This window comes from Juglans regia, chromosome 16 (assembly GCF_001411555.2).
Source record: "Juglans regia cultivar Chandler chromosome 16, Walnut 2.0, whole genome shotgun sequence".
Taxonomy (NCBI): domain Eukaryota; kingdom Viridiplantae; phylum Streptophyta; class Magnoliopsida; order Fagales; family Juglandaceae; genus Juglans; species Juglans regia.
Genome location: NC_049916.1, coordinates 10,619,632 through 10,644,574, shown reverse-complemented (window position 1 = coordinate 10,644,574; position 24,943 = coordinate 10,619,632). Strand labels below are relative to the sequence as shown.

General features: G+C 38.6%; 1 protein-coding gene across 1 annotated transcript; it reads left to right on the top strand.

Moving 5' to 3' along the window:
- The first annotated feature begins 403 nt into the window (after positions 1-403).
- On the top strand, positions 404-24,618 carry LOC108993476 (NADH dehydrogenase [ubiquinone] 1 beta subcomplex subunit 7-like). The gene is made up of 2 exons (XM_018968407.2): positions 404-876; positions 24,369-24,618. Exon 1 carries the CDS (start codon positions 546-548, stop codon positions 855-857), a length of 312 nt encoding a protein of 103 aa, XP_018823952.1. The 5' UTR covers positions 404-545; the 3' UTR covers positions 858-876; positions 24,369-24,618.
- Positions 24,619-24,943: the final 325 nt, after the last annotated feature.

Here is a 24,943-nt window from a genome sequence, read left to right as displayed (position 1 = left end):
CGAATGCACCCCAATCATTATACATTGTAAGACAAACCTAAGGTTGTTGGATCTTCTTTGCATACGCAATATTCAAAGTGACAAAGTTAGCTAACTATGAAGATTATTATCCGTTGCAAAACCCCCGTGCCAAAATGCAACCTGGGATAACATTGTACATACAATTATGAAGATGAAAACTCATCCACATCCCACAAAATAGTATAGAGTCTGCAAACAATGAATACTTCTTGTATTTGATACGATTAAGGCGCTTTTTCAGCAAAGAAGTGTAAAATATGAGAAGGGAAGCATATATTTTTTACATGAACTTCCAAATAAATTTTTTTTTTTTCCCAAATAGTAAAAACAGAATAATTGAAACAAATATATGGTAATAAAAGGCATATTTACCAAAAGCCGAAGCCCAAAACAAGCCCAAAGGACACCAGCGAAGCGCCCATTCGGTAGAAAAGCCTCGAACAGGCGTAGCCGAAGCATACAGCGAACTGCGAAGTAACAATTCCCAGAACACTCCAAACAAACAGAAACAATTTAGCAAAGCCATGGAAGTGGAGGGATCTTCGAAGAAAATGATCGCAACGCAGGCTGAAATGGTGGAGGCGAAGGTCCCGCTTCCATACAGAGACCAATGCGCCCACCTTCTGATCCCTCTCAACAAGTGCAGGCAGTCCGAGTTATACCTACCCTGGAAGTGCGAGACCGAGCGCCACTCCTACGAGAAGTGCGAGTACGAACTCGTCATGGAGCGGATGCTCAAGATGCAAAAGATCCGTGAAGAAGAGGCCAAGTTGAAGCAACAGCAGACGAAGAAGCAGCCGTTTCCTCTCATTCCCAAAACTGCCCAGGCTTCTTAGACTAGTATATCCGAAATGGGTTAGTAAATCTGAATCCTACAATACTTTGTTGTCTTCTCCATATGTCTTTTTTCACATTTTCAATCCATAGGTTTGTTTTGTTTTGTTCCATGCTGTGGATTTTGCTCTAGGGTTTGGTTGTGGAAATTCAGGTGTTTTTGTATATGGAGTCTACTAATTAATGGGTTTTTGGCTTATATATGGAGTTGTTGTGGGTGGTTTATTGTTCGATTCTGTTGTTATCTTTTGTGAGAAACCGATTGATTGATTGATTAAGATTTTGATGTTTATGCTGTCGTGTTCTTAATGGTGATTCGTGTTTAGTCTAGTGTGTTAATTTTTTGTTTTGATAATTAAGGTAATATTATTCAAAGTTGTTATGATCCCGAGGGTTAAAGGTTTAACCAAATTAATATCCAACAATCCTAGGGCTTTTGGATTTATGATTGAGTCTTCAACAATTGGTATCAAAGCAAGAATCAAGTCACGAGTTTAAGTCACGGAGGCAACCTGTAGGTTGGATTAAAATGTCTTGGTGCTATGTATGAGTATAGTGTTAAGTCATTGAATACTGATAAATGAGTGAAGCCGCCAAAAGGGAAAGGGCTACCACTAGGTCAATGTCGATAGAGTGGGCCGCCGTGGACGTCAAATTTGGAAGCTTGGTGGAATGTTATGATCTTGAGGGTTAAAAGTTTAACCAAATTAATATCCAACATTCCTAGGAATTTTGGATCAATGGTTGAGTATTTAACAAAGCACTAAGGATGCAGCCCAAGTACATTAGGTGATAATGAAAAAGAACATAGTTCCTTGATTAAAACTAGAGTTGAACATATTGTGCACCACCATCCAAAAATATATGGAGTTAAAAATAATTACTCTAATTTTGACACCATCCTCTCATAGTCTTCGAAGGTACGAATCTTACATTTCTAATAAATACATCAGATCAAACACACTGGGACCATACTCCAAACCTCTAAATTTCTATGGTTTTTAAAGAACTTGTACCAACAAGCCATTAAGTCCACCACCTGGCATGATCTACTTAAGTCCAAATATTTGAATTATCGATTGCCAAATATCCTTAACCACCTTGCTGTAAAGGCCCCACTTATACATACAACACCAGTCTTTTAATAAGGCATTCCTCTTTACTTACTTATGTCTTCGGCTCACCTCCTGCATGAGGATAATCCTCTCGGACTTAAGAGTTGAGTGAGACAACTTTTTCACCTACCACATTCATTTAATGCTCTATTTTCACTGGCAGCATTAAGCCCTTGTAGCTCCTCCATTAATATTTAATTAGAAGTGTATGAAAATTGCACATGATCAATGTTTAAATGCAAAATATTTTTTTGTAATTGTTTGGTGGGTTCTTGTGTTTTTTGCATTTGGAATGCTATCAAAAGATAGGTCTATGAGTTTTTCCCATTAAGCATTTCTACTTTGAATGGGGGATCTAATGGAGGGCACTGGATTGAATAGTTGGCAGTCATATGGCATGAGCATGGTGTGGAAGATGGTTCACACTTGTCTAGCATGGTTTCTTTAGGGAGAAAGGAACCACAAAAAATTTGAGGATTCTGAATAGATGCTGGAGGAGCTCAAAATTTTACCTTTTTAGTACTCTTTTCCTCTAGACAGCCTCTATAGACTATAATGGACTAACTCTTGTCTATTTTTCTACTTCTATATAGGTGACTCTTTTGTATATACCTTGTGTACTTTGATGAACTTTTTTGCATTGGTTGACAAAAGATTTATTGCCTATCAAAAAGGTTGCATTGGATAGTTGGCAGCCCCTCTACTAGGTATACTGCATCTATGGTCTGTAAAATAAAAAAATTTATTTGAACGAGACTATTCCTCATTAATCACTTATAAAAAAAAAAAAAAAAATACCTTATTACTTATCAAAAAAAAAAAAAAAAAAATATTCCTCGTTAATCTCTAACAAAAAATCTATAATATTCCAAGCTTGAACTTGGGTTGTTTTTATTGTATTGAGGGTGTAGCTCATTAAGTTCAGCTTATGTTGCCTCAGATCTCTTTGTTCTTTAGAAATACGAATAATCTTATTTTTGAATTAAGGAATTGATTAATTGGCCTAAAAGTTTGTACTTTTGTTGATGGTTTCAGCTGGTTCCAAACACCAGAATGGCCTGGTTCAACTGCTACCTGAATGGCTGGCCATCCCCCAAAGTCTGTTCTGTTTAAAAAACTGTCCAAACTTGCTGGACTGAAGATTAACCTCGTTTTAGGAAGGATTTATTGTAAATGATAATTCTTCATTACTTATAAAAAAAAATAATTCTTCATTAATGTGTGCAAAACAAGCACATAGGAAGTATACAAAAGCGACATATCTAGAAGAAGAAAACGAAACAAGAAAGTTTGTTTAGATTTAGGCCATGAAATAGATCCACAAGTGCACCAAATGAGGCATGTTGTAACACCCCAATGGAAGACCCAAACCACATGGCCTATACTCCAAAATGACTAGTTAATGATGCAATTGAAGCTCAATTGGAACCTTATAAAGAGCAAGAACTTCTCATTCCTAAGCAATATGGGATCCTATACACCACCTACCCTTATCCATATCATATGGGGCATCACAATCTACCCCCTTAAATTCCTGACGTCCTCATCGGGTCTATTCATTATAGGTGGCATGGCTCAAGTCCCACATTTCTGGTTGGGATAGGCTCTGATATCATTTGTAACACCCTAATAGAAGGCCCAAACCACATGGTCTATACTTCAGTCAATGATGCAATTAAAGCTTCATTGGAACCTTATAAAGAGCAATAACTTCTCATTCCCAAGCAATATGAGATCTCATACACCACCTACCCTTATCCATATCATATGGCGTATCACGCATGTAGGAACCATCTTCCACACAATTGCTGTCTGGAGGCTGCCACTTAACCCTCTTTAGGCATAAAATAGATCCACAATTGTTCTAGGTGTGACCCAAGTCAAACCAATCTGCCTTAAAAAGTTATTCCACATTGCAGTTGCAGTCACACAATGAAGCAAAAGATTGATGGAATACCCACTTTTGTTACACATATAGCTCCAAACAATCAACATGATGTCTCTTCTTTAAATTTTCCATAGTTAGAATCTTTGCTAAAGCGGCCGTTGAAGCAAAGAAGTCTGCTCTCAAGAGAACCTGTCTGCCAAATATTCTGCCACAGAAATGGGTTATTATTGTGGAAAACAAGGGTACCTTAGAAGGAACAAATGCTGAATGTTTCTCTTTAGGAAAGAATCACGACATCAATCTCATTTTTTGGTCAAAATGGATGGCCCATCCCCTCCCATCTTTGAAGACCCAGCCCCAACCCACCTACCTCTAGCACTAAAATCTTCCTCCACTTTGTGTAAGTACACAATTAGGGGCAGGTCGACTTGGTATTCTTACAAAAACCGCCCTTTATATCTCTAGCCATTATTTTTGTTGTTTGTCAGATCACGGTTGTATAGGGTAGAAAGTGCTAGTGGTGCTACCACTCTTTCTATTAGCTTGCTGGAGAAACGTCAGGGCGGAGCATGTTTGGGTAGGAGATGTTAGGTGGTATGATATCATATTGTCAAAAATAGTGTTTAGTGATGCCATACAAAAGCATGCCCCCATTTGGGCATAAGTTATGTCAATGGGGATTGAGTTTCTATATCTTGGTCTTACAATTCTCATTTATGTTATTTCATCGTCCATGAATTCTAATTTTTGTAATCCATGGGTAGTGCCATTTGATAAGTTTTGCATGATTTCATATTTTTGCGATTCCATCATCCACGAATTCTAACATTCATAATTCATGGTTAATGCCATTTGATAACATGATGCCATTGTTAATGACCCAATTTGAGGATCATTTTATATTGAAAGGTCAATGTTTCATGGTAGTAGATAGCGAGTTTGTTTTTCTTACTAAGTCCATGTACAACTTTGAAATTTATTTTGTGGTTTCAAGGAGAGTTTAGATCATCATCAAATTGGCCTTCTAACACCCCAACCCTATCTCAGTTTGAAGGTTTTTGAATTGCATTTGGACATGGTATGGACAAGGTAATCTGAAACTGTAAATGATGGAACTTCTGCAATTCTGGTAGGGAAATTGAGACTGGATTTTAGGGTTCTAGATAATTCTATGAGAAAACCCAAAGCATTATTTCACAAAAGCTCACAAGGATCTTTGTGCTTAGCATGCTATAGACAACCTTGTGCTTTAAGTCGACTTAACTACAGGTGCTTTGCTTCATGGCTAGGAAGCATTTTTCCTCTGGTGCTCAGCACGTTGAGCAATTACGAAAGGAGTTTCGTTATTTAAATGGTGCATTTCAATACTTGGCGCTTTGTAAAAAAGCGTGGACTTTTCGTGTTTTAGATGCACTCGGTTACATGTCCGTTACATGTTTTCATAAAAAAAAAAACTATGTCCTTTATAGGTAAGAAACATTTTTATCTGCAATGCTCTTTACTTGAAGGCACCTATGCACACCTTTAGCAACCCTTGGGTCTCTCTCACTCTCTCTCTGCAACACCTCGCTCCCCAATAAAGTCACTTTAAGGAACTGGTGTGCTACTAAACTTTGACTTAAAATTTTTCTTCTTAACGAAGCACTATATACGAAAGATTACATAAATAAAGAAGCCAATATTTATTAAAAGCCAATCTTAATAAGTCTCATGTGCTTATCAAAATAACTTATTAAACTTTAAATCATAAAAATTGAGCATGACATAAACTTTCTAAGCTTCTACCTCGCCTCCCTGGGTCAAGTACTATCCTATAGTCTCATCCTCATAAAAATCATCACCTGGGGTGGTTAAACATGAAAACATACAAAAATGAGTTGAATACTCAATAAGCAACACATCATACAGTAAATGTAATAAACATAAGGTTTCTTGAAAAATATACACACTTATAAATACATACATAACTAAAATGAACAAGAACTTGATCTGTACATGAAATGCATTAACTTGTCTGTCACTTGTCATAGGCCGATACCCATTGTTGACCCTCGCGAGTTAGGGTTAGCGAATCTAAGTAGATTCCGATTTTGCCTGTAGCTGTGGGTTGTGGAATCCATACATAAGGAAGATACACTAGGTGCACTACCAACACGTACAACCTGGCAATGCAATATGATGCCCATAACATATGGTATTGTCTTCATATCATAACATAAGCCGTTATGTATCTTATCATTTATACTTCATCATAATCATACTTGCATACTTGTCATATCATAGATTTTAATTGAAATCGCATTCTTTCATAAAATGTTGTGATACATGTTTCCTCACATAAAATCATAATTTTTCACAAATCTTTCGAAGCATAACTCCTTTCATAAAATTATGAATTTTCATAAATATTTTAATGCATAAATCTTCATATAAATCATGGGTTTTCATAAAAGATTTGATGCATGTTTTGCAACTAACACGACACGAAACTTATGCATAAAATCATGATATTTACAAATTAATCATGACTTGGTACATAAAAAGGGGCTTCTAATGGAGGATGTACATGCATAATACTTTTATAAAAAAATGTCGTTTACTGTTCATGCTACTTACCTTGTAGCGCTAATCCAATATCTCCATAGCACGATTGATTACCTATAAAATACACATAACCTACTTATATTTCTAAATTATCACATACTTTGTAATAAAAACTTGAGATATTGAAATAATCTATATTTTCCTAAAGCCTAAAAACCTTAAAACCCTAAAATATCGTCACTCGCCAAGTACTTTGATTTTCATATAATTTCTCCAAATAATTTCACGACTAATTCCTGAAATCATATTAACTCCATAATATTGACATTAAAGCCATAAATATAATGTTCATGTGTCCAACTTTAATTCCTGACATTCTATCAATTACCTTAAAAATAATCTAACTTTTTGCGAGTCCGAAGTTATCACAAATAGATATTCCCCTTAAATCCATAAAACATAAGTCTAGGCCCATTTAACATTGTATAACCCATAACCTAATTATTCTAGGCTGTAAAACTTACTTCACGACCTGAATTTTCACTTACATAACTCAAATATTTATTCAACCATATGTGACTAAAACATGGAGCATGTAAGTAATTTGGCTTAAAGATCTTGAATGATCTATATATGATACCGAGAGGATAAACATAGAGAGAGAGCGAGAGATTGATGTTGGGAGGGAGAGAGGGCCTTACCGAGAGACTTAAGATAGAGGAAGAGAGGGGAGAGGGATCTAATGTCGGGAAGAGTAGAGAGAGACTACCGAGAGACAACTTGGGGTTGGGCGGTGCAGGAACGGCAACGGTAGCGGCTGACAAGCGTCTCCACGGGCTTCCATGGTGTAACTACGGTTGGACTTCGGTCCAGCGTTGGGGAGGCCACAAGGATGCACGGTGGGGCTGCTGTTCGGCAGCTTTGTTTCTGTTGGCGATGGTACTTGCGTTAGCTTGCAGTTGATTGTATGAACGCTGAACTTTTGTGGTCTGCGTTCACGATGGAGGAAAAAATCACTGCTATCGTGCTTGGGTTGTGGCGTGGAGAGGAACGGGTGGTGGGTGGTGCCGTGTGGGTGCGTGGGTTTGGTTTCCATAGGAGGCTCACTGCGTGTAGTGGGTTTTTTTTTTTTTTCTTTTGGTGTTTGTCGTGAAAGGGAGTAATGTGAGAAAGGAACTGTTACAAGCAAGGAGTGGTGGCTTTGGTTTCTTATGGCGTTGTTGTGCAGGGGCGATGTAGAGGGTCTGGGTTATGGACAGTAGTGGTGGTGGTTTTTATAAGGAGGTAGCAGCAACTAAGTGGAGGTTGTGAGTTGTGAGGAAGGAAGGGATGGTGCGTGGTTTCCAGTTTGCTTGGTGTTTTGGTCGTGGCTGTAATGTGAGGAATGTGAGGTGCAGTTGCTTAAGGTTTTATAGGTGAGTTTTACGAACAAAAGAGGGACTTTTGTACTCTTAGTTCTAAGACTTTTAACCTGAAGATGACTGTGGAATTGTAACCCTATTGAGAGAGCTCTATTGAGTGAGTTCTAGTGGAAGTTTGAGACGTGCATGTCTTCGAGTTCTATTGAAGGCAATCAGTTAAAGAGTTTTAACATGAAGATGACTTGTAGAGTTGTAATCTTGTTGGGAGAGAATTCCATTGGGCCTAACGGGTTTGGGTTTCTAAATTATCGGTCCATTAATTTCTTCTAAAATTTTCAACTAATCTTAACAACTTTAAAATAAAATTTTTGGGCCTAACTAAAAAAAATCCAATATGGCCCATAAAATCCAATAATTTAAAAAAAAAAAATCTTAAGAGCATTAGCATTGGATTGGCTATCCTATTCTTCAAATTTTGACTAATATGTAACTTTTTCACCTTTAGCTAATCATTCAAAACTTGAAGTCTACATTGGATTAGTCATCACACTCTTTATAATAATAAAATATTATTATTTTTTATTATTTATATTTTTTTATTAATTTTTATTTTATTTTCATAATCTTTAATAACCTTCAACAAATCATATTCATTTTTATTTTTACAATCTAACAATCTATAATATAATAATATTATATATATAGATAGTAAAATCTCATATGAATAAAAATATCATATCTATAATATAATAATCTTAAAAAATACTTTTAGACTTGCTATAGTTCTTTTCATATTTGAAAAGAAGAATGGATTTACTGTAGCTTATAGTTTGGATGAAAACAATTTAGCTAATTCAATGTGGAGCAAATATGGATGATGTTTGCTAAATTTGAATATGAAAAGGTATTTGGCTAATCCAATGCCAATGCTCTAATAGCTCATGGAAGGAAGAGTCTTATCATCATCCCTGAAGAAGTGGAAGGCAAAGGTTGGAAGAAGATGGCTATGGATAGGGTTGTGCAAAAATCCGAAAATCTGATTTTGATTCTGACTCTGCATCATCAGAGTCGGAGTTTCGATAAAACGGAGTCGGAGTTGGAGTTTTTTTTTGCATGAAGTCGGATTTATTGTCTGACCGACTCCGCTTTGACACCGATTCCGAATCCGACTTTGACCTCCAACTCCATCTTTAATAAAAATATGTAATATTTATATATTGATCATATACACCCATACAAAAAGTCTAGAACTTATATAATTAAATTCAAGAATATTAATAGATAATAATCAATTATATGTACACTTATACATAACGCAGTAAAAATAATATAAACATAGGGTTTTCTTGAAAAACATGCATACTTATAGTTACATACGTAAATAACATGGACATGAATCTGAACTGTGCATGAAATGTCTTTAACTTGTCTTTCACTTGTCATAGGTCGGTACCCATTGTTGACTCCCATGATTAGGGTTAGCAAATCTCGAAGATTCTGATTCCACCTTTGGCCACAGGTTGGGAATCCATACATAAGAATGACAACACTAAGTGCACCACCAACATGTACATCTTGGCAATGCAATATGCCCCTTAACCTTATGGTACCGTCATCACTATCATAACATAGGCCATTATGTATTTTAACATACCACATCATAATCATACATGCATACTTTCTTGCCATAACTTGCGTTATTATACCTTATCATATCATAGATTTCAAATGAAATCGTAACTTTTCATAAAATGTTGTGATACATGTTTCTTTACATAAAATCATACTTTTTTATAAATATTTTAATGCATAACTCATCACATAAAATCATGACCTTTCATAAATATTTTAATACATGTATCATACAACTAACATGAAACTTATGTATAAAATCATGGCATTTAGAATATCATGACTTGGGTACATAAAAATGGGCTTCAATGAATAGGCTTTACATATAGTATTCCTTTACAACCATGACATGAGCAATGAGCTTTTCGTTTATAAAATATGTTCATAATTGCTTTCAAAAAGATAAGTGCGACAGCCACAAAAACATCCTACAGAAGTAAAGCTACAAACTGATATGATTTTATATGATACATTAGATTTATTCTACAATAAAAGTAGCTTTACAATCTAATGTATCATATTAAGCCACGTCAATTTGTGGGTTTACTTTTGTGGGATTTCTTTATGGTTAAAGCATTTCTCTTTAAAAAACATGATCATAAATGCTAGCATGGCTTTATAAAATATGGGTGTCCAAATAGCTGATCTTATTACTTACATAACTTAGAAAGCATGTGTGATAATGAAGGGCATGATCATATTACTTACCTTGCAACTCTGGACATCAGTTAGTGCATCGATATTCAACTATTCAATAAATATGTAATCACGTTAATTTATAATCTCTCGTATGTCATCACTTCCAAGACTAAAGTCTAATTTGTCTTTTGAGATGAGATGAATTGAGATTAAAGTTCAAAGTTGAATAAAATATTGTTAGAATATTTTTTTTTAATATTATTATTATTTTAGGATATGAAAAAATTGAATTATTTATTATATTTTATGTAAAAATTTGAGAAAGTTGTAATGATTAGATGAGATGAGTTGAGATGAACTGTGAAAACAAACAAGGCCTAAAGCATCTCTAGTTGGATTGCCTAAATACCCCATTCAATTAGCCCTTAACTTTTGGGAGACCACTTTATTCCTTTTTTTTTTTTTTTTGATGTTGGAGAACCTCTCCAAGGCAGGGTCCTTCGGACTCACCCCTGCAGAGTAAACCTCGGTCCCTTGCACCGCTCCCTTGGAAGTTTCCCTACACGGAACTGGTTAAATCGCTAGCTTTTCACCAGGGGGTGTGACCCCAAAACCAAGGCTTTGACCAATTAGGCCAACCCTTTGGGGTTTGGTAGACCACTTTATTCATTTTAGTCAATCATCCTTCTTTTTAATTCATACCTATGTACTTGAGATCTTCAAGCGTTATCTTGTCTAGTGAACCTATGACTATTCATGCTATTAACGTTCAAGCCTATGCTACATGTCACCCAAATTGCTCATGATCTCTCTTTGTAAGATCTGTCCCTATGTTTGAACCATCAAAATCGTGGGTCTAAGTCTTCAAATATGCATGATTTCATTCAAATAATCATCCTATATGTATGTTTGTCCAATCCTGTGTACATAGATGCATTCTAATCCCATAAAACCTTACTCTAGCATGTGTATTTGTTAACCCTTTATGAAATCCGATTTTCACTAATTTCGTACGATCTCATGGCATTTATCTAACATACCTTTCATAAAAGAGAAAAGGAGAGAGGGAGAGAGTTACCCAAGGGAAGAGATTGATCCAAAGGTTGGGTTAGAGTACACGGCTTGGCTATGTGGTTTGGATCTTGATCTTCTTGCTTAGGGGTTGAATGTTGTAGCAAGGGCTATGGGGTTTTTGGTTTTTACCACAAAATTTAAGAGAATTTCGTGGCCTTGGAGGGGCCATGCTTAGGGCTCATTTAATGGTAGGTAGGCTCTCATATGGGGTCTATAAATAGAATTTGGGGGTGTAGAGTCCAAGGGGTGTGGTAGTCCTATTGTTGTGGGTTTAGTGGAGAGTTTGAATGTGATTTGGAGTCATAGTTGCCCTAGTTGTTGTGGTTGCCTTAGGAGTTGTGCTTGCCTTAGGAGCTGCGGTTGGAGTAGGAATAGATGACTTGTAGTTGGAGTAGAACTAGACTTGTGCTTTCGGCTAGAAGTGTAGTGCAAGTAGGTTTCGGGTATAACCTATGTGGGCTCACTTTCATGGGCTATCTATAGGCTTGGCAAGGATAATACTTGGGCTTGCTCATGTTTACATGGGCCTAGTGGGTTTGGGCCTAATGGTCCAAATTCGCAGTGGGGAGGCAAATACTAGCACTCTCAACATATCTAATCTATTTTTTTGCCGATGATACCCTAATCTCTTGTGGGGCTAGCCATGATCAAATTCTTGCTTCGAGGGCTCTCCTTTTATGCTTTGAAGTTGCTTTGGGTTGAAGGTGAACTTGGCTAAAGCAGTAGTTTTGGTGGGGGGCGTTCCTAATGTAGAGAGCATGGCTTCCATTTGGAGATGCAAGATGTCTTTGCTTCCTATGAAATATTTAGGCCTCCCCTTGGGTGTAGCAAGAATGAAAGAAGTCTCAATTGCAGACCTTTTAAGCCTATCCAAGGATACTCCCCAATGGAATGTTACATTCCTCATAGATCACAAGATTGGGAAGTTGACGCTACGGATTTCTATGACCTAGTGTACTTTACCCATTTGATGGGGGGGAGTAGAAGATAAGATTTTTTTGTGCCCTTCTAAGAAAGGGAAGTTCACAATGCACACTTTCTATCAAGGCATGACAATGCACAATATGAACACATTCTCATGGAAGAGTATTTGGAAGACAAAGGAACCCCTAAGTCCATATTTCTTGTATGGATGGATTCATTGGGGAAGATCCTCGCACTAGACAACTTATAGAAATGCCAAATTATAGTCATGGATTGGTGTTGTATGTGCAAAAAGTGCGGAGGGGTTTGCCATTTTGGCGCCCCCGACCCCCATGTAAGGAAAACACGAGAATCGAGACGCCGGGATGATGACAATACGGTCACACATCCCAATGAAAGTGCCAAGTGTGTGTACATGCAACGGTGTACAACAACAACGCAGCGGATTAGTCAACTAAGTACCAGAATTTAAATACAAGTAAACATCAGTAAAGTTTTAAAAGTAGTTATACAGTCATCCAAAATAAAGTTAACACATGTCCCGAAAATACAGAAGGGTAAAATAAAATAACAAGCTAGTGATCCCAGATCACTCCTCGGGCGGAGCCGTCTCCTCAGGCTCACCCTACTCCTCATCTGCATCAAAATCTGCGTTACCACAGAATGGTACCGCAGGTAAGTATAACCCAAAAATAATCTCAGGAATAAAATGCATTTAATACAACTAACATGCATGCATATGATGAAATATGCATTTTTCTCAAAACATCATTTTCCCCGAAAATGATAATTTTCCAACACACGCCAAAATCCCATTTGGCCCAAAAATAATCCGTAAAACATTTTCCCAGAAAATGATTTACACAAAATCCAACTCACACTATTTTCCCAGAAAATAGTCCATTTAATCCGTCAATACCCTATGCACCATGGCCTCCCCTAGGGACCATCCGCATGTCCTGGCTTCGTAGCGATGCCCAGTTCCGCGCCCAGCGCGTACATGGCCGAGCACCCACTACGCAACGAGCGATGCCCAGTTCCGCGCCCAGCGCGTACATGGCCAGACATCCTCTAGTCCCCGCCAGCAGAAGGACCACGGAGTCGGCACGAATCTCTCGTCCGATCCCATTGTCGCCCAGCGACAATCCAGGGGACGTTACTCAGTTTATTCCGCTCCCGAGTAACCAGAGGAGCTCCACCGAGATAATGCCCCATCTCGGCTTGGGGTTCGTGATACACACGCACCCAACAAATCATTCACATGAAAACTCAGTTTTCATAAACACATGAACATGAATGCAATACACGAAAACCCAGTTTTCCTTTACAAACATGATCATGCATGGAACCATGAAATGTACATGAACCAACCAATCCAAAATCCATCAATAACCAATAACCAATAACCAATAACCAATCCAATCCAATCCAATCCAATTAAACCAACAACTCCAATCACAAATCCATCCGACCCCCGTACTCCTCGGACTCAGTCCGGCATGCCAAAAAAATACAGTGAAATGCGTTAGTGCAAAAATACATAAAATTCATGAGAATACTTTGGAGAAATACTTACAGCGCTATATGATAATTTCCGGAGGATCACGAAGCTGAAAAAGGCGACGTCTGAGCAACACCACAGTGTAAAATACACTGTGGCCGTGGGTCACAAATACCCACTTTTCAACGGAGACAAACGAAGACCCCAAAATGATAGGGTAGGGCCTAGAGAGGTCGGTGAAGCCAATGGTGGTGGTGGTTTGCCGTGGATGACGGCGCAAATGGTGGTTTAAGGCCAAAAATGTACAAATCAGAAATGGACTTGGTGGGGCTTCACCGGTGACGGATCGGAGCTGGGGTTGGGTCCAAAGGGTTGCCAAGAGGTCGGGATGAAGTGGTAGGAAGATGGTGGCCAATGGTGGCGCGACGGCGGCGCGCGAAGGAGGTGAAGGCCGCGGCTTCAAGGTGCGTGGGGCTAACGGTGGCTCGGATGGAAGTGAGGTTGGTAGGGTGAGGTCGCCGGCGGCAGGGGAACACTGGGGGGGCGGTGTCGACCACGGCGGCGACGGCTGGGTGGAGGCCGAAGTCGCACGGGGAGAGAGAGAGGGAGGGGGCTCGCGCACGGGGGAAATGCAGCGGGAAAGAAAGAAAAAGGAAAGAAAAAGAGAAAGAAAAGAAGAAAGAGAGGAAAGAGAAAAATAGAGGGAAAGAAATGAGGTCCAGTCCTCATAACTTGGGTCACGAAAATGATCCAACGGAAACGATTTTAAAACCATAAGTTAAATAAAATAATTTAAACGTAATGGTAAAGTCAAATTAAAATAATTAAATCTCACAGTAATTAATTTAAATATTAAAAGCAATTTAAATGCACAACATTAAATAAATATTAAGAAAGCACATAAAAATAATTTTCACCAAATTAACAAATTAAAATCATAGAAATAAACTCACTAAAAATCCAACCAATTTTAAAATAAGAGGATAAATTTTTGAATAAATAAAAATAATCCTTCAGTAAAAATACACTAAAATACGGGGTGTTACATCCTCCCCCCCTTAAAAAAAAATTTCGTCCTCGAAATTAGCAAGGTCAAACATTAAACTAAGACAGGAACAAGATTCAACCGAGAGCATACTTAGAACATACTGTCAAAATCAAACAAACAAGTAAGGATAATGCTCTCTCATGTCGGCTTCTCTTTCCCAAGAGAAATCTTGAGCCAACGGATCACCCCATGACACTTTCACCATAGGTATTGTCTTGGACCTTAATCTTTGATCTTTCCAATCTACAATCTGCGTCGGGGCAACTTCATAAGCAAGGTTAGGCTGAAGTTGAATGCGTTCAGGGTCAACAAAACGTGGCTCTTGCTGTCCAAAACTCTTCTTCAACGAAGACACATGAAACACATCATGAACATACCCAAAATAATCCGGCAAGGCAACTCTATAAGCAACAAGCCCGACTTTCTCTACGATCTGAAAAGGGCCAACATATCTTGGACTAAACTTTCCTTTCTTACCAAAGCGCTTAACGCCTTTCATAGGAGAGACTTTAAGATAAACCCAATCACCTTCTTCAAAGGATAAGTCTCTTCTTCTTGTATCTGCGTAACTCTTCTGGCGACTTTGCGCTTCTGCCATTTTAGTCCTTATAAACTGAACTTGATCCTTCATTTCTTGAATTATCTTAGGCCCAAACAATTTTCTCTCGCCAACTTCATCCCAACACAAGGGCGATCTACACTTCCTTCCATACAAAGTTTCATACGGGACCATCTGAATGGAGGAATGAAAACTGTTATTATAAGAGAACTCAATTAGCGGCATATGATTCTCCCAACTCCCCAAAAATTCCATGACACAAGACCGCAACATATCCTCCAGAGTCTGAATAGTACGCTCTGATTGACTGTCTGTTTGAGAGTGATACGTAGAACTAAACTTCAACTTAGTGCCTAAAGCTGCCTGCAAACTCTTCCAAAAATGGGACATAAACTGCGGGTCCCGATCCGACACAATGCTCTTGGGTACTCCATGCAAACGCACTATCTCCAAGACATACAACCGAGTCAACTTACCCAAAGAGTCAGTATTATTAATAGGCAGAAATTGACACTCTTGGTCAACCGATCAACAATCACCCAAATTGAATTCTTTCCACTACGGTTCCTCGGCAAACCCACTACAACATCCACAGAAATATCATCCCACTTCCACTTTGGAATAGGGAGAGGTTGAAGTTTACCAGCAGGTCTTTGATGCTCAGCCTTCACTCGACGACACGTGTCACATTTCTCAATAAACAAAGTGATATCTAACATACTCGTATTAGTCTCCCAGTGGCACATCACAACCAGTATTCCCAGGGTGACTATACTATCCAAAATCTCATTTCCTCGAGAACCTTAATACCACATCTAGAAAATTCCAATGATCAATAGCCCTTACAATACTATGTGCCAACCTCAATCAACTCCTATGCTACAACTTCTAAACCTCCATCGAATTCTACTTTTGGTAACCTAATAGCCACTTCCAAAGTTAACCATCAATAACAAATTGCACAACTAAATGATTAATCTCCAATTACAAGTATCTTGTCAAAATTCAAGTCACCACTAATTCCCCAAAATCAGCACAATCTGAACTCCTGACTACAACCAAAAATGCCACGCTTCTGCTGCGCACTCTGATATTCGCCACATGCATAAAACTTATGTTCTCATGAAACTAACACCATCGAGTACAAGGTGGCTCCATTCCTATTGACCAAAAACTCTTATCACATCTTGGTAGAAAAATACTCCCTTTCCAAAAAACACGAATTATAACTCAAATTCCTCAATTAACTCTCGCAACCTTCATCAAAATCAATACCATAAAATACATCCATGATCATTGACAGAAACCCAAACTCAAACAACCTCAGCTTCCCAAATTGAAAATAAGCAATCTCAACCCAAAACACATCCACCTCATCTACGATAAGGAACATACCTTAAAAGGCTCGATTTCCAACCCAACCAACCAATAAGAGCGCCTATAAACTTCTACCTGACAATCTAAACCCAAAAGCTCATCACTTACATTCTGAACAACATCTAATCTAGCGGTGACTAAACTCACTACGAACCACCATAGACTACACCAAAACATTATCAAAACCTTCTTGGTAACTCACCCACTTATCTCTACTCCTACAAGCTAGCATTAACACAACTAGTTCCTTCAATAGTACCTCACTATTAAACCTCAAGGCAAACCATACTGCTCAAATCTTCAATCCACCAAAAGTCATTGCAAAGCACCCAAGGATCCTAATGCTTTATTAACCGCATACTTGATCATCTTATCCACTGTTGATACCTAAGGTTCAACTTCGAAGATCTTATCATACACCATACATGATGTCCCAACAATCTCTCTTCCAGTTAAATAACAATGTCCTTAATTCAACCAACTGGATGCTCAATTTCCAAAAGAAAGTATAACCTCAAAAATTTAAATTCCTAGGTGACCTCAAGTCACAATTAATTCCTGAAGATAATCATAATAACTATTCCCAACCATGCTTCATTGAGTAACCCACTTCAACTGCACACTTCGATCAACTCACCAAAAACTCCAAGCCAAGGTCTCTTAAATTACCACTATTGTGTCGACTCCTCTTCAACACCTACCAAAGTCTCTTCCTCCAAACCAAAATGAGACTAGGACTTATACTCTCCGAAATCCATAACCACTCACCACTACTATACATCAATGTCACGCACCCTTAGCCAAAACCAATAATCCTCCAAACGTGCAGATGATCATCATTACCATTTCCATCACTAGACCTATATCCTCGAAATCAACAAGAATCATTTCCTAAATCTGCACCATCTCTTATCCTTAAAATTGATACAGATTAAATCCTCAACCTATCACTGAAACATCGAGCTAAAAGCAATAATCTTTCGAATTAGATCAACATCCTCAATCCTCAGAAAATACACGAACTAGATAATTCCCTTCAGTCTCCAAAGAAATTATCCTAAAAAAAATTCACATATCAGTAACTCAACTCTCATCAATCCTATTTTAATTTAGTCCTTCAACTTTGTAATTCTAAAACCTTAAACAAAATAAAATCATTTTCTGAAATCCTTAAAATCGATGACCTCAAATCTAAAACATTCACCCTATATAACTTGTAAATTCTAAAACTCCAAATGTTATCAAATTGCTTATCAAGGTCGGCAAGATCGAAAACTTCTAATCTAAGTAATCCTTTAATTGCTTGTTGAACTTACCGCCTTAAATCTCATAACTTATTTCCTAAAAACTATGAAGCCTCAAACCTCAGATGAACTTATCATAAATCTAACCTTGAAATTTGAACTTACAACCTCCTACCCCAAAAACTCATTACATAAATTCTACGGAACCTAAAACCTTAATTATCCTAAGCAATTTAAAATTATTCCCCTCCTTAGCAGCAATTCGAATTCCTACTCCAAAAAAGTTCACTCTGACCATGATGTTCGAACCTCGATATTAAAACAAACCAATCACCAAGAGTTCAAACCTATTACACCAAATGTTCAAGCCTAACAATGGCCTTCTCAGTCGTACCATCTCCTGTCGTAGCATAATCCTTAACCCGCCTTTCAATTTCGAACAAAACAAAACAAAACAAAATCAAATCATATCAAATAAAATTTCATACATAAAATAGCATACGACAAAATGCATAAAATCAATGAAGTAGCTCACAATAAAATGATTAAAACAATAAAATAACATACCATAAAATAAATCAATAAAATAAATAAACAAACAAGTAATATACAATAACTAAATAAAACCAATAAAACCACAAACTTTAAATTAAATAATTTTCAAATCACAACTTTTAAAACTTTCTGGTACTGCACCTATGGGACATGTGGTTTTACCCAGAGCCGAACTGCTCTGATACCACCTTTGGCGCCCCCGACCCCCATGTAAGGAAAACACGAGAATCGAGACGCCGGGATGATGACAACACGGTCACACATCCCAACGAAAGTGCCAAGTGTGTGTACATGCAACGGTGTACAACAACAACGCAGCGGATTAGTCAACTAAGTACCAGAATTTAAATACAAGTAAACATCAGTAAAGTTTTAAAAGTAGTTATACAGTCATCCAAAATAAAGTTAACACATGTCCCAAAAATACAAAGGGTAAAATAAATAACAAGCTAGTGATCCCAGATCACTCCTCGGGCGGAGCCGTCTCCTCAGGCTCACCCTCCTCCTCCTCATCTGCATCAAAATCTGCGTTACCACAGAATGGTACCGCAGGTAAGTATAACCCAAAAATAATCTCAGGAATAAAATGCATTTAATACAACTAACATGCATGCATATGATGAAATATGCATTTTTCCTCAAAACATCATTTTTCCCGAAAATGATAATTTTCCAACACACGCCAAAAATCCCATTTGGCCCAAAAATAATCCGTAAAACATTTTCCCAGAAAATGATTTACACAAAATCCAACTCACACTATTTTCCCAGAAAATAGTCCATTTAATCCGTCAATACCCTATGCACCATGGCCTCCCCTAGGGACCATCCGCACGTCCTGGCTTCGTAGCGATGCCCAGTTCCGCGCCCAGCGCGTACGTAGGCCAAGCACCCACTACGCAACGAGCGATGCCCAGTTCCGCGCCCAGCGCGTACATGGCCAGACATCCTCTAGTCCCCGCCAGCAGAAGGACCACGGAGTCGGCACGAATCTCTCGTCCGATCCCATTGTCGCCCAGCGACAATCCAGGGGACGTTACTCAGTTTATTCCGCTCCCGAGTAACCAGAGGAGCTCCACCGAGATAATGCCCCATCTCGGCTTGGGGTTCGTGATGCACACGCACCCAACAAATCATTCACATGAAAACCCAGTTTTCATAAACACATGAACATGAATGCAATACACGAAAACCCAGTTTTCCTTTACAAACATGATCATGCATGGAACCATGAAATGTACATGAACCAACCAATCCAAAACCCATCAATCCAATAACCAATAACCAATCCAATCCAATCAAACCAACAACTCCAATCACAAATCCATCCGACCCCCGTACTCCTCGGACTCAGTCCGGCATGCCAAAAAATACAGTGAAATGCGTTAGTGCAAAAATACATAAAATTCATGAGAATACTTTGGAGAAATACTTACAGCGCTATATGATAATTTCCGGAGGATCACGAAGCTGAAAAAGGCGACGTCTGAGCAACACCACAGTGTAAAATACACTGTGGCCGTGGGTCACAAATACTCACTTTTTAACGGAGACAAACGAAGACCCCAAAATGATAGGGTAGGGCCTAGAGAGGTCGGTGAAGCCAATGGTGGTGGTGGTTTGCCGTGGATGACGGCGCGAATGGTGGTTTAAGGCCAAAAATGTACAAATCGGAAATGGACTTGGTGGGGCTTCACCGGTGACGGATCGGAGTTGGGGTTGGGTCCAAAGGGTTGCCAAGAGGTCGAGGATGAAGTGGTAGGAAGATGGTGGCCAATGGTGGCGCGCGAAGGAGGTGAAGGCCGCGGCTTCAAGCCGTGCGTGAAGGCTAACGGTGGCTCGGATGGAAGTGAGGTTGGTAGGGTGAGGTCATCGGCGGCAGGGGAACACGAGGGGATGGGCGGTGAGAGTCACCGCCGGCTCACGGCGGCGGGCTGGGTGGAGGCCGAAGTCGCACGGGGAGAGAGAGAGGGAGGGGCTCGCGCACGGGGGAAATGCAGCGGGAAAGAAAGAAAAAGGAAAGAAAAAGAGAAAGAAAAGAAGAAAGAGAGGAAAGAGAAAAATAGAGGGAAAGAAATGAGGTCCAGTCCTCATAACTTGGGTCACGAAAATGATCCAACGGAAACGATTTTAAAACCATAAGTTAAATAAAATAATTTAAACGTAATGGTAAAGTCAAATTAAAATAATTAAATCTCACAGTAATTAATTTAAATATTAAAAGCAATTTAAATGCACAACATTAAATAAATATTAAGAAAGCACATAAAAATAATTTTCACCGAATTAACAAATTAAAATCATAGAAATAAACTCACTAAAAATCCAACCAATTTTAAAATAAGAGGATAAATTTTTGAATAAATAAAAATAATCCTTTAGTAAAAATACACTAAAATACGGGGTGTTACAGCCATGACTCTGTGGAATGAAGTCTTTGCTCTGACAGGATTAGCTTGGTAGATGCCATGACCTCCTAGCTTCTTGGAGAGGCATTCGGGGCACTCTCAAATTGCAACAATATGGAAGATGGTTCCAATATGTTTATGGTGATGCATTTGGATGGAGAGGAATGAAAGAAGTTTTGAAGATTAAGAACAATCAATGGATGAGCTTAGAAACTTCTTTTCCAATAATTTACTCCATTGGTTAATTGTAATTGTTTTTCGTTGCATGATTTTTCATGAATTTCTTGTATCATAAACTAGCACGCTTAGGTGTTGCTCTTGTATATGTTCCGTATACTTGACTATTCTTATGATCAATGAAATTTTGTTTACCAATCGAGGAAAAAAAAAAAAAAAAAAAAGGATGCAAAAGACAAGATACTAGTTGTTTGACAGGATATCCTAGGGATCCTTAAAAGATGAGTTTAGTTCCATTCTAGATGGCACCTTTTGAAACCCATTGTTATAATAGATGAAACCAGATGCTAACATGCTCGAATGTGGCTTCTAGAGTCATTGGGGTTTGTTCAGCAACCCCTTTTTTAAAGCTTTAGAGAGATTTTGACAAACTTTAAAAAATCATGCATGCCATATTTTGGTATGCCATATTAGGGCTGAAAACCGATGGGTTCGGCATGGTTTCGGCGCCAAACCAACGCCGAACCGATGTCTGCCATGAGATGAAAAAGCCGGCCGAAACCGATCGATTGGGAGAGAAAACTGATATTATCGGTCTCGGCGCGGTGTGGTTCGGTTCCTCGGTCTGCCGTCGGCGTCTCTGTGACAGAGGAGGGATGTGCCGCCGTTTACCATGAGAGAGTAGAAGAGTTGCAGGTGAAATGGAGGAAGGAAGAAGACGCGGGGAAGAAGAAGAAGAGGGGCCAATCATTCCTTAAATCTATTTTGAAACGACGCCGTTGTGCTTTTAAGCCAAACGGCGCCATTCCATATGTTTTTTTTTTTAAGTTTCAAGGGAAAATCGACGCCGTTTCACTTATTTAAGTGAAACAGCGTCGTTTTATATAAGAAATATATTTTTAAAAAATATATATAAGACGTCGGCCGGTTCGTCGGTTTAGATTGGGATTGAACCGTAGACCGAACCGGCCGACCGGTTCTCTGCCGGTTTCGGCCGGTTCCTGAATCCGGTGGTCGGTTTGAGTCGGCGGCAGTCGGTCCGGCCGGTTTGTGTGCAGCCCTATGCCATATGGTTTTTAAAAAATTCCCTTCTCTGGTCTCTTCATGCTGTGCATCATATAACAGTGACTAAAAATTAAATGCAATTTGTCAGATATGCAAGGAATCATGGCTTGATGAATGCTTGTTCATGCTTATGCTCTATATGCTAAAATTTCTACCTTTTTAAAAAGTCTGATTTATGCGCTACAACACATACCTAAAAACACTTCACTGCTGTGAGAGGGTGTATGCATGTGCTAAGTGTATCCCCTTAATCTCTAGACAAGTGGAACATGAAAATCCATGACTTTACTAGCTGTGTGATGTTGCTGTGATGCTGTAAGGCTCCTGACAGCATGTGTTTTGTTTGTGTCCTGCCCATGGTGTCACATTGCATGTATAGGAATTCGTTATGCATGCTTATAAGCCCCTTCTACATGCAATACTAGGGTAGGGGTAGGGTTCTAGGTGCCGTCTAGGTTTAGTGCTTCTAGAAGTTGGGTGGTTTCACACCTTTCCAACCCGACATGGAGTTGGAGGAAACACTTGGCTGCCGCATTAGTGGCTATGTCCCTGCAATGCCACTAAGGTGTGAGTTCTAAGTCCAAACTTCCATAATATAACATAGGGAAATTTCTAATGCTTAGGACATGGAAGTTTTGATGTATGGAAGAGGAGTCCTTACCTATATTGCAGCAGAGTTTAGAAGATTCTCTCCAAGTGTTTTGGTGTAGAGAACTTGAGAAATTGGGCTGTGGATAGGCAATATACTATGAGAGAGAGCTTAGGATTCGAATTACCTAATGAGATTCTTACTCACTTGAAATTGCTATCATCGTGCCTATTTGATAGGCTTAATTGCATATTCCTGATTCTAGCAGCTTAGGGTGGTAGAGAGTGGCGATGCAATGGCGCTAGCAGCCTTGAGAATCCTTTTAACACTTTGATGATGTGAAACATAGTGGAGTGTCTAGAGTTTACTCTAAGGAAGAGGGGCAGCACAAGTGTGTGCATGGGGCTGCCTCTTGTTTGCTAATAGGCTTAGGAGGCTGCTAGGGTTAGGGTTTTGCTTAGGTAGAAAATGATTTAGGGTTTCTAGACCTAAGGGTTGAGGTATGGGCATAGGGGATATTGGTATGATCTTGGCTTTCCCTTGTTACGAATTTTGATCGAGTAACATTGGGTTTCTAATGTGGCTGCCGATCCCTCAGTTCTAGAAATTTCCATGTGAGTTGAATAAGGAAAGATCTCCTATACTTGCTATAATGGGTGGGGATTGATTGCTGGAGCTTTTAATTGCTGGCTGGATAGCTTTCAAGAGCCAACTTCCTTCCTAGTTAGTCCTAAAAGCTTGGTAGCCTCTTCTCTAATTTATTCCTATGCTAATAAGAAAATAATCTTGCCTAATGCTTTTAGGAAATTCGAAATCCTTGCCCAACAGATTTGGAAACTCCCCAGGTTCTATTTCTAGCAATAAATCACATAATACCTTCCTTATTTATGTAAGAAAAGTCTGAGAGTTTAGGGCTGTTAGCAGCCCTGTAAATATGTACAAAATTTGACATTTTGAGCTGGGGAAATTCCATAAATATGTGTCAAGTATTCACAATTAACTGGGCACCAAGCTGGTGGCACAAGCTGTCCAGTGGGCTGGACAGCAAGCTAACTAACCCAACACATTCAATATTATGCATAATAAAAAACCCAAATATCTATAAAATCAAGCAATAGCAATATATAAAAATCAAATCATAGAAATTTAATCAAATACGACAAATCTGACCATGGGTTATAGTTGAAGGTCAAACTTTGAATCCAATGCTTGGGGGTGACAATTAGACACAATGCTTTTCTCTGTGTTTGATATGTTCTGTTAGGCTACTAATTAGACATTTGTCAGTCAGAATCTAATTTTACTCAGATTTTACATTTCATCTATGCCATATACTGTTTTTCTTTTCAACATATAATTTATGTTCGGAGTGTTCATTGGAGCCCAAATCTCCTTCGGGTGTATTTTTTGGTTTTATTGGTAATATTATCTTGCCTAAAAACTACCCCCAAAAAAAAATGCACGTGGAGGCATACTACCATTTTTTGTGTACTCCAAAATTTAATTTTCCTAGCTCGATGCTATTACATTAACAATGATTGTTTTAATTATTAACTTTTTTGAATGCGCGAAGAAGAGACTTCTCCCTCACTCTATCGAACCCATCTTTTTACGTTCCCATTTTTCTAATTGTCTCGGCATAGAGCAAAGTAAAAGGAAAACGGTGAAGCTGTTTCTTGACTAATTCATTTCCTTGCACCTAAATACTGTTAACCATTCTTCTGGCTGTCTACTGTTTTGGTTTGCTTTTTCCCCTTCTTCTAGGGGTTTACCACATTCTTTTTTCCTGCATAACACTGCTAATTTCATGCAGGAGCTTTGAAACTGTTCAGACATGGATGCTCCAATCTTTTTCACCGGTATTGATTTGAAGTTAACTGAAACTGGTTGTTCGGAAACAAGTATGAGACTCATTTTTTGCTGCTGCTTTTTTAGTTTGCAACCCTTTGTCAACATATGGAATAAAATTTATCACAATGATATTTGTGATGTATATTTGGCCGCTGTTCTCCATTTCTTCCGTAACTTGGAAAGAGAAAATACTATGTTTAAGCTTGCATCCACATGGTCTTGGCATTGGACTTCTATTCAGGTTAGGAATGATATGTTTTTGTTGTTGTGACACTTCATCTAGGCTGGGTTTTTTCTCGGTTCGGTCTAGAGCCTGGATAACCTGGTTCACAGACAGTCATCTCCTCGGATTTTGTCCAGACTGATGACCAGATTCCCTACCCGCCCATACCAGGGGGCGGGTATGGGTAAGGAATGCGGGTATCAGATTTTAAAACCTGATAACCGCAACCCAGTTTTTATTTTAAAAGGAAATTTACTTTATGCATGAAACGACATCATTTTGGATTTTAAAAGTAAAAAATAAATTTCCTCGTA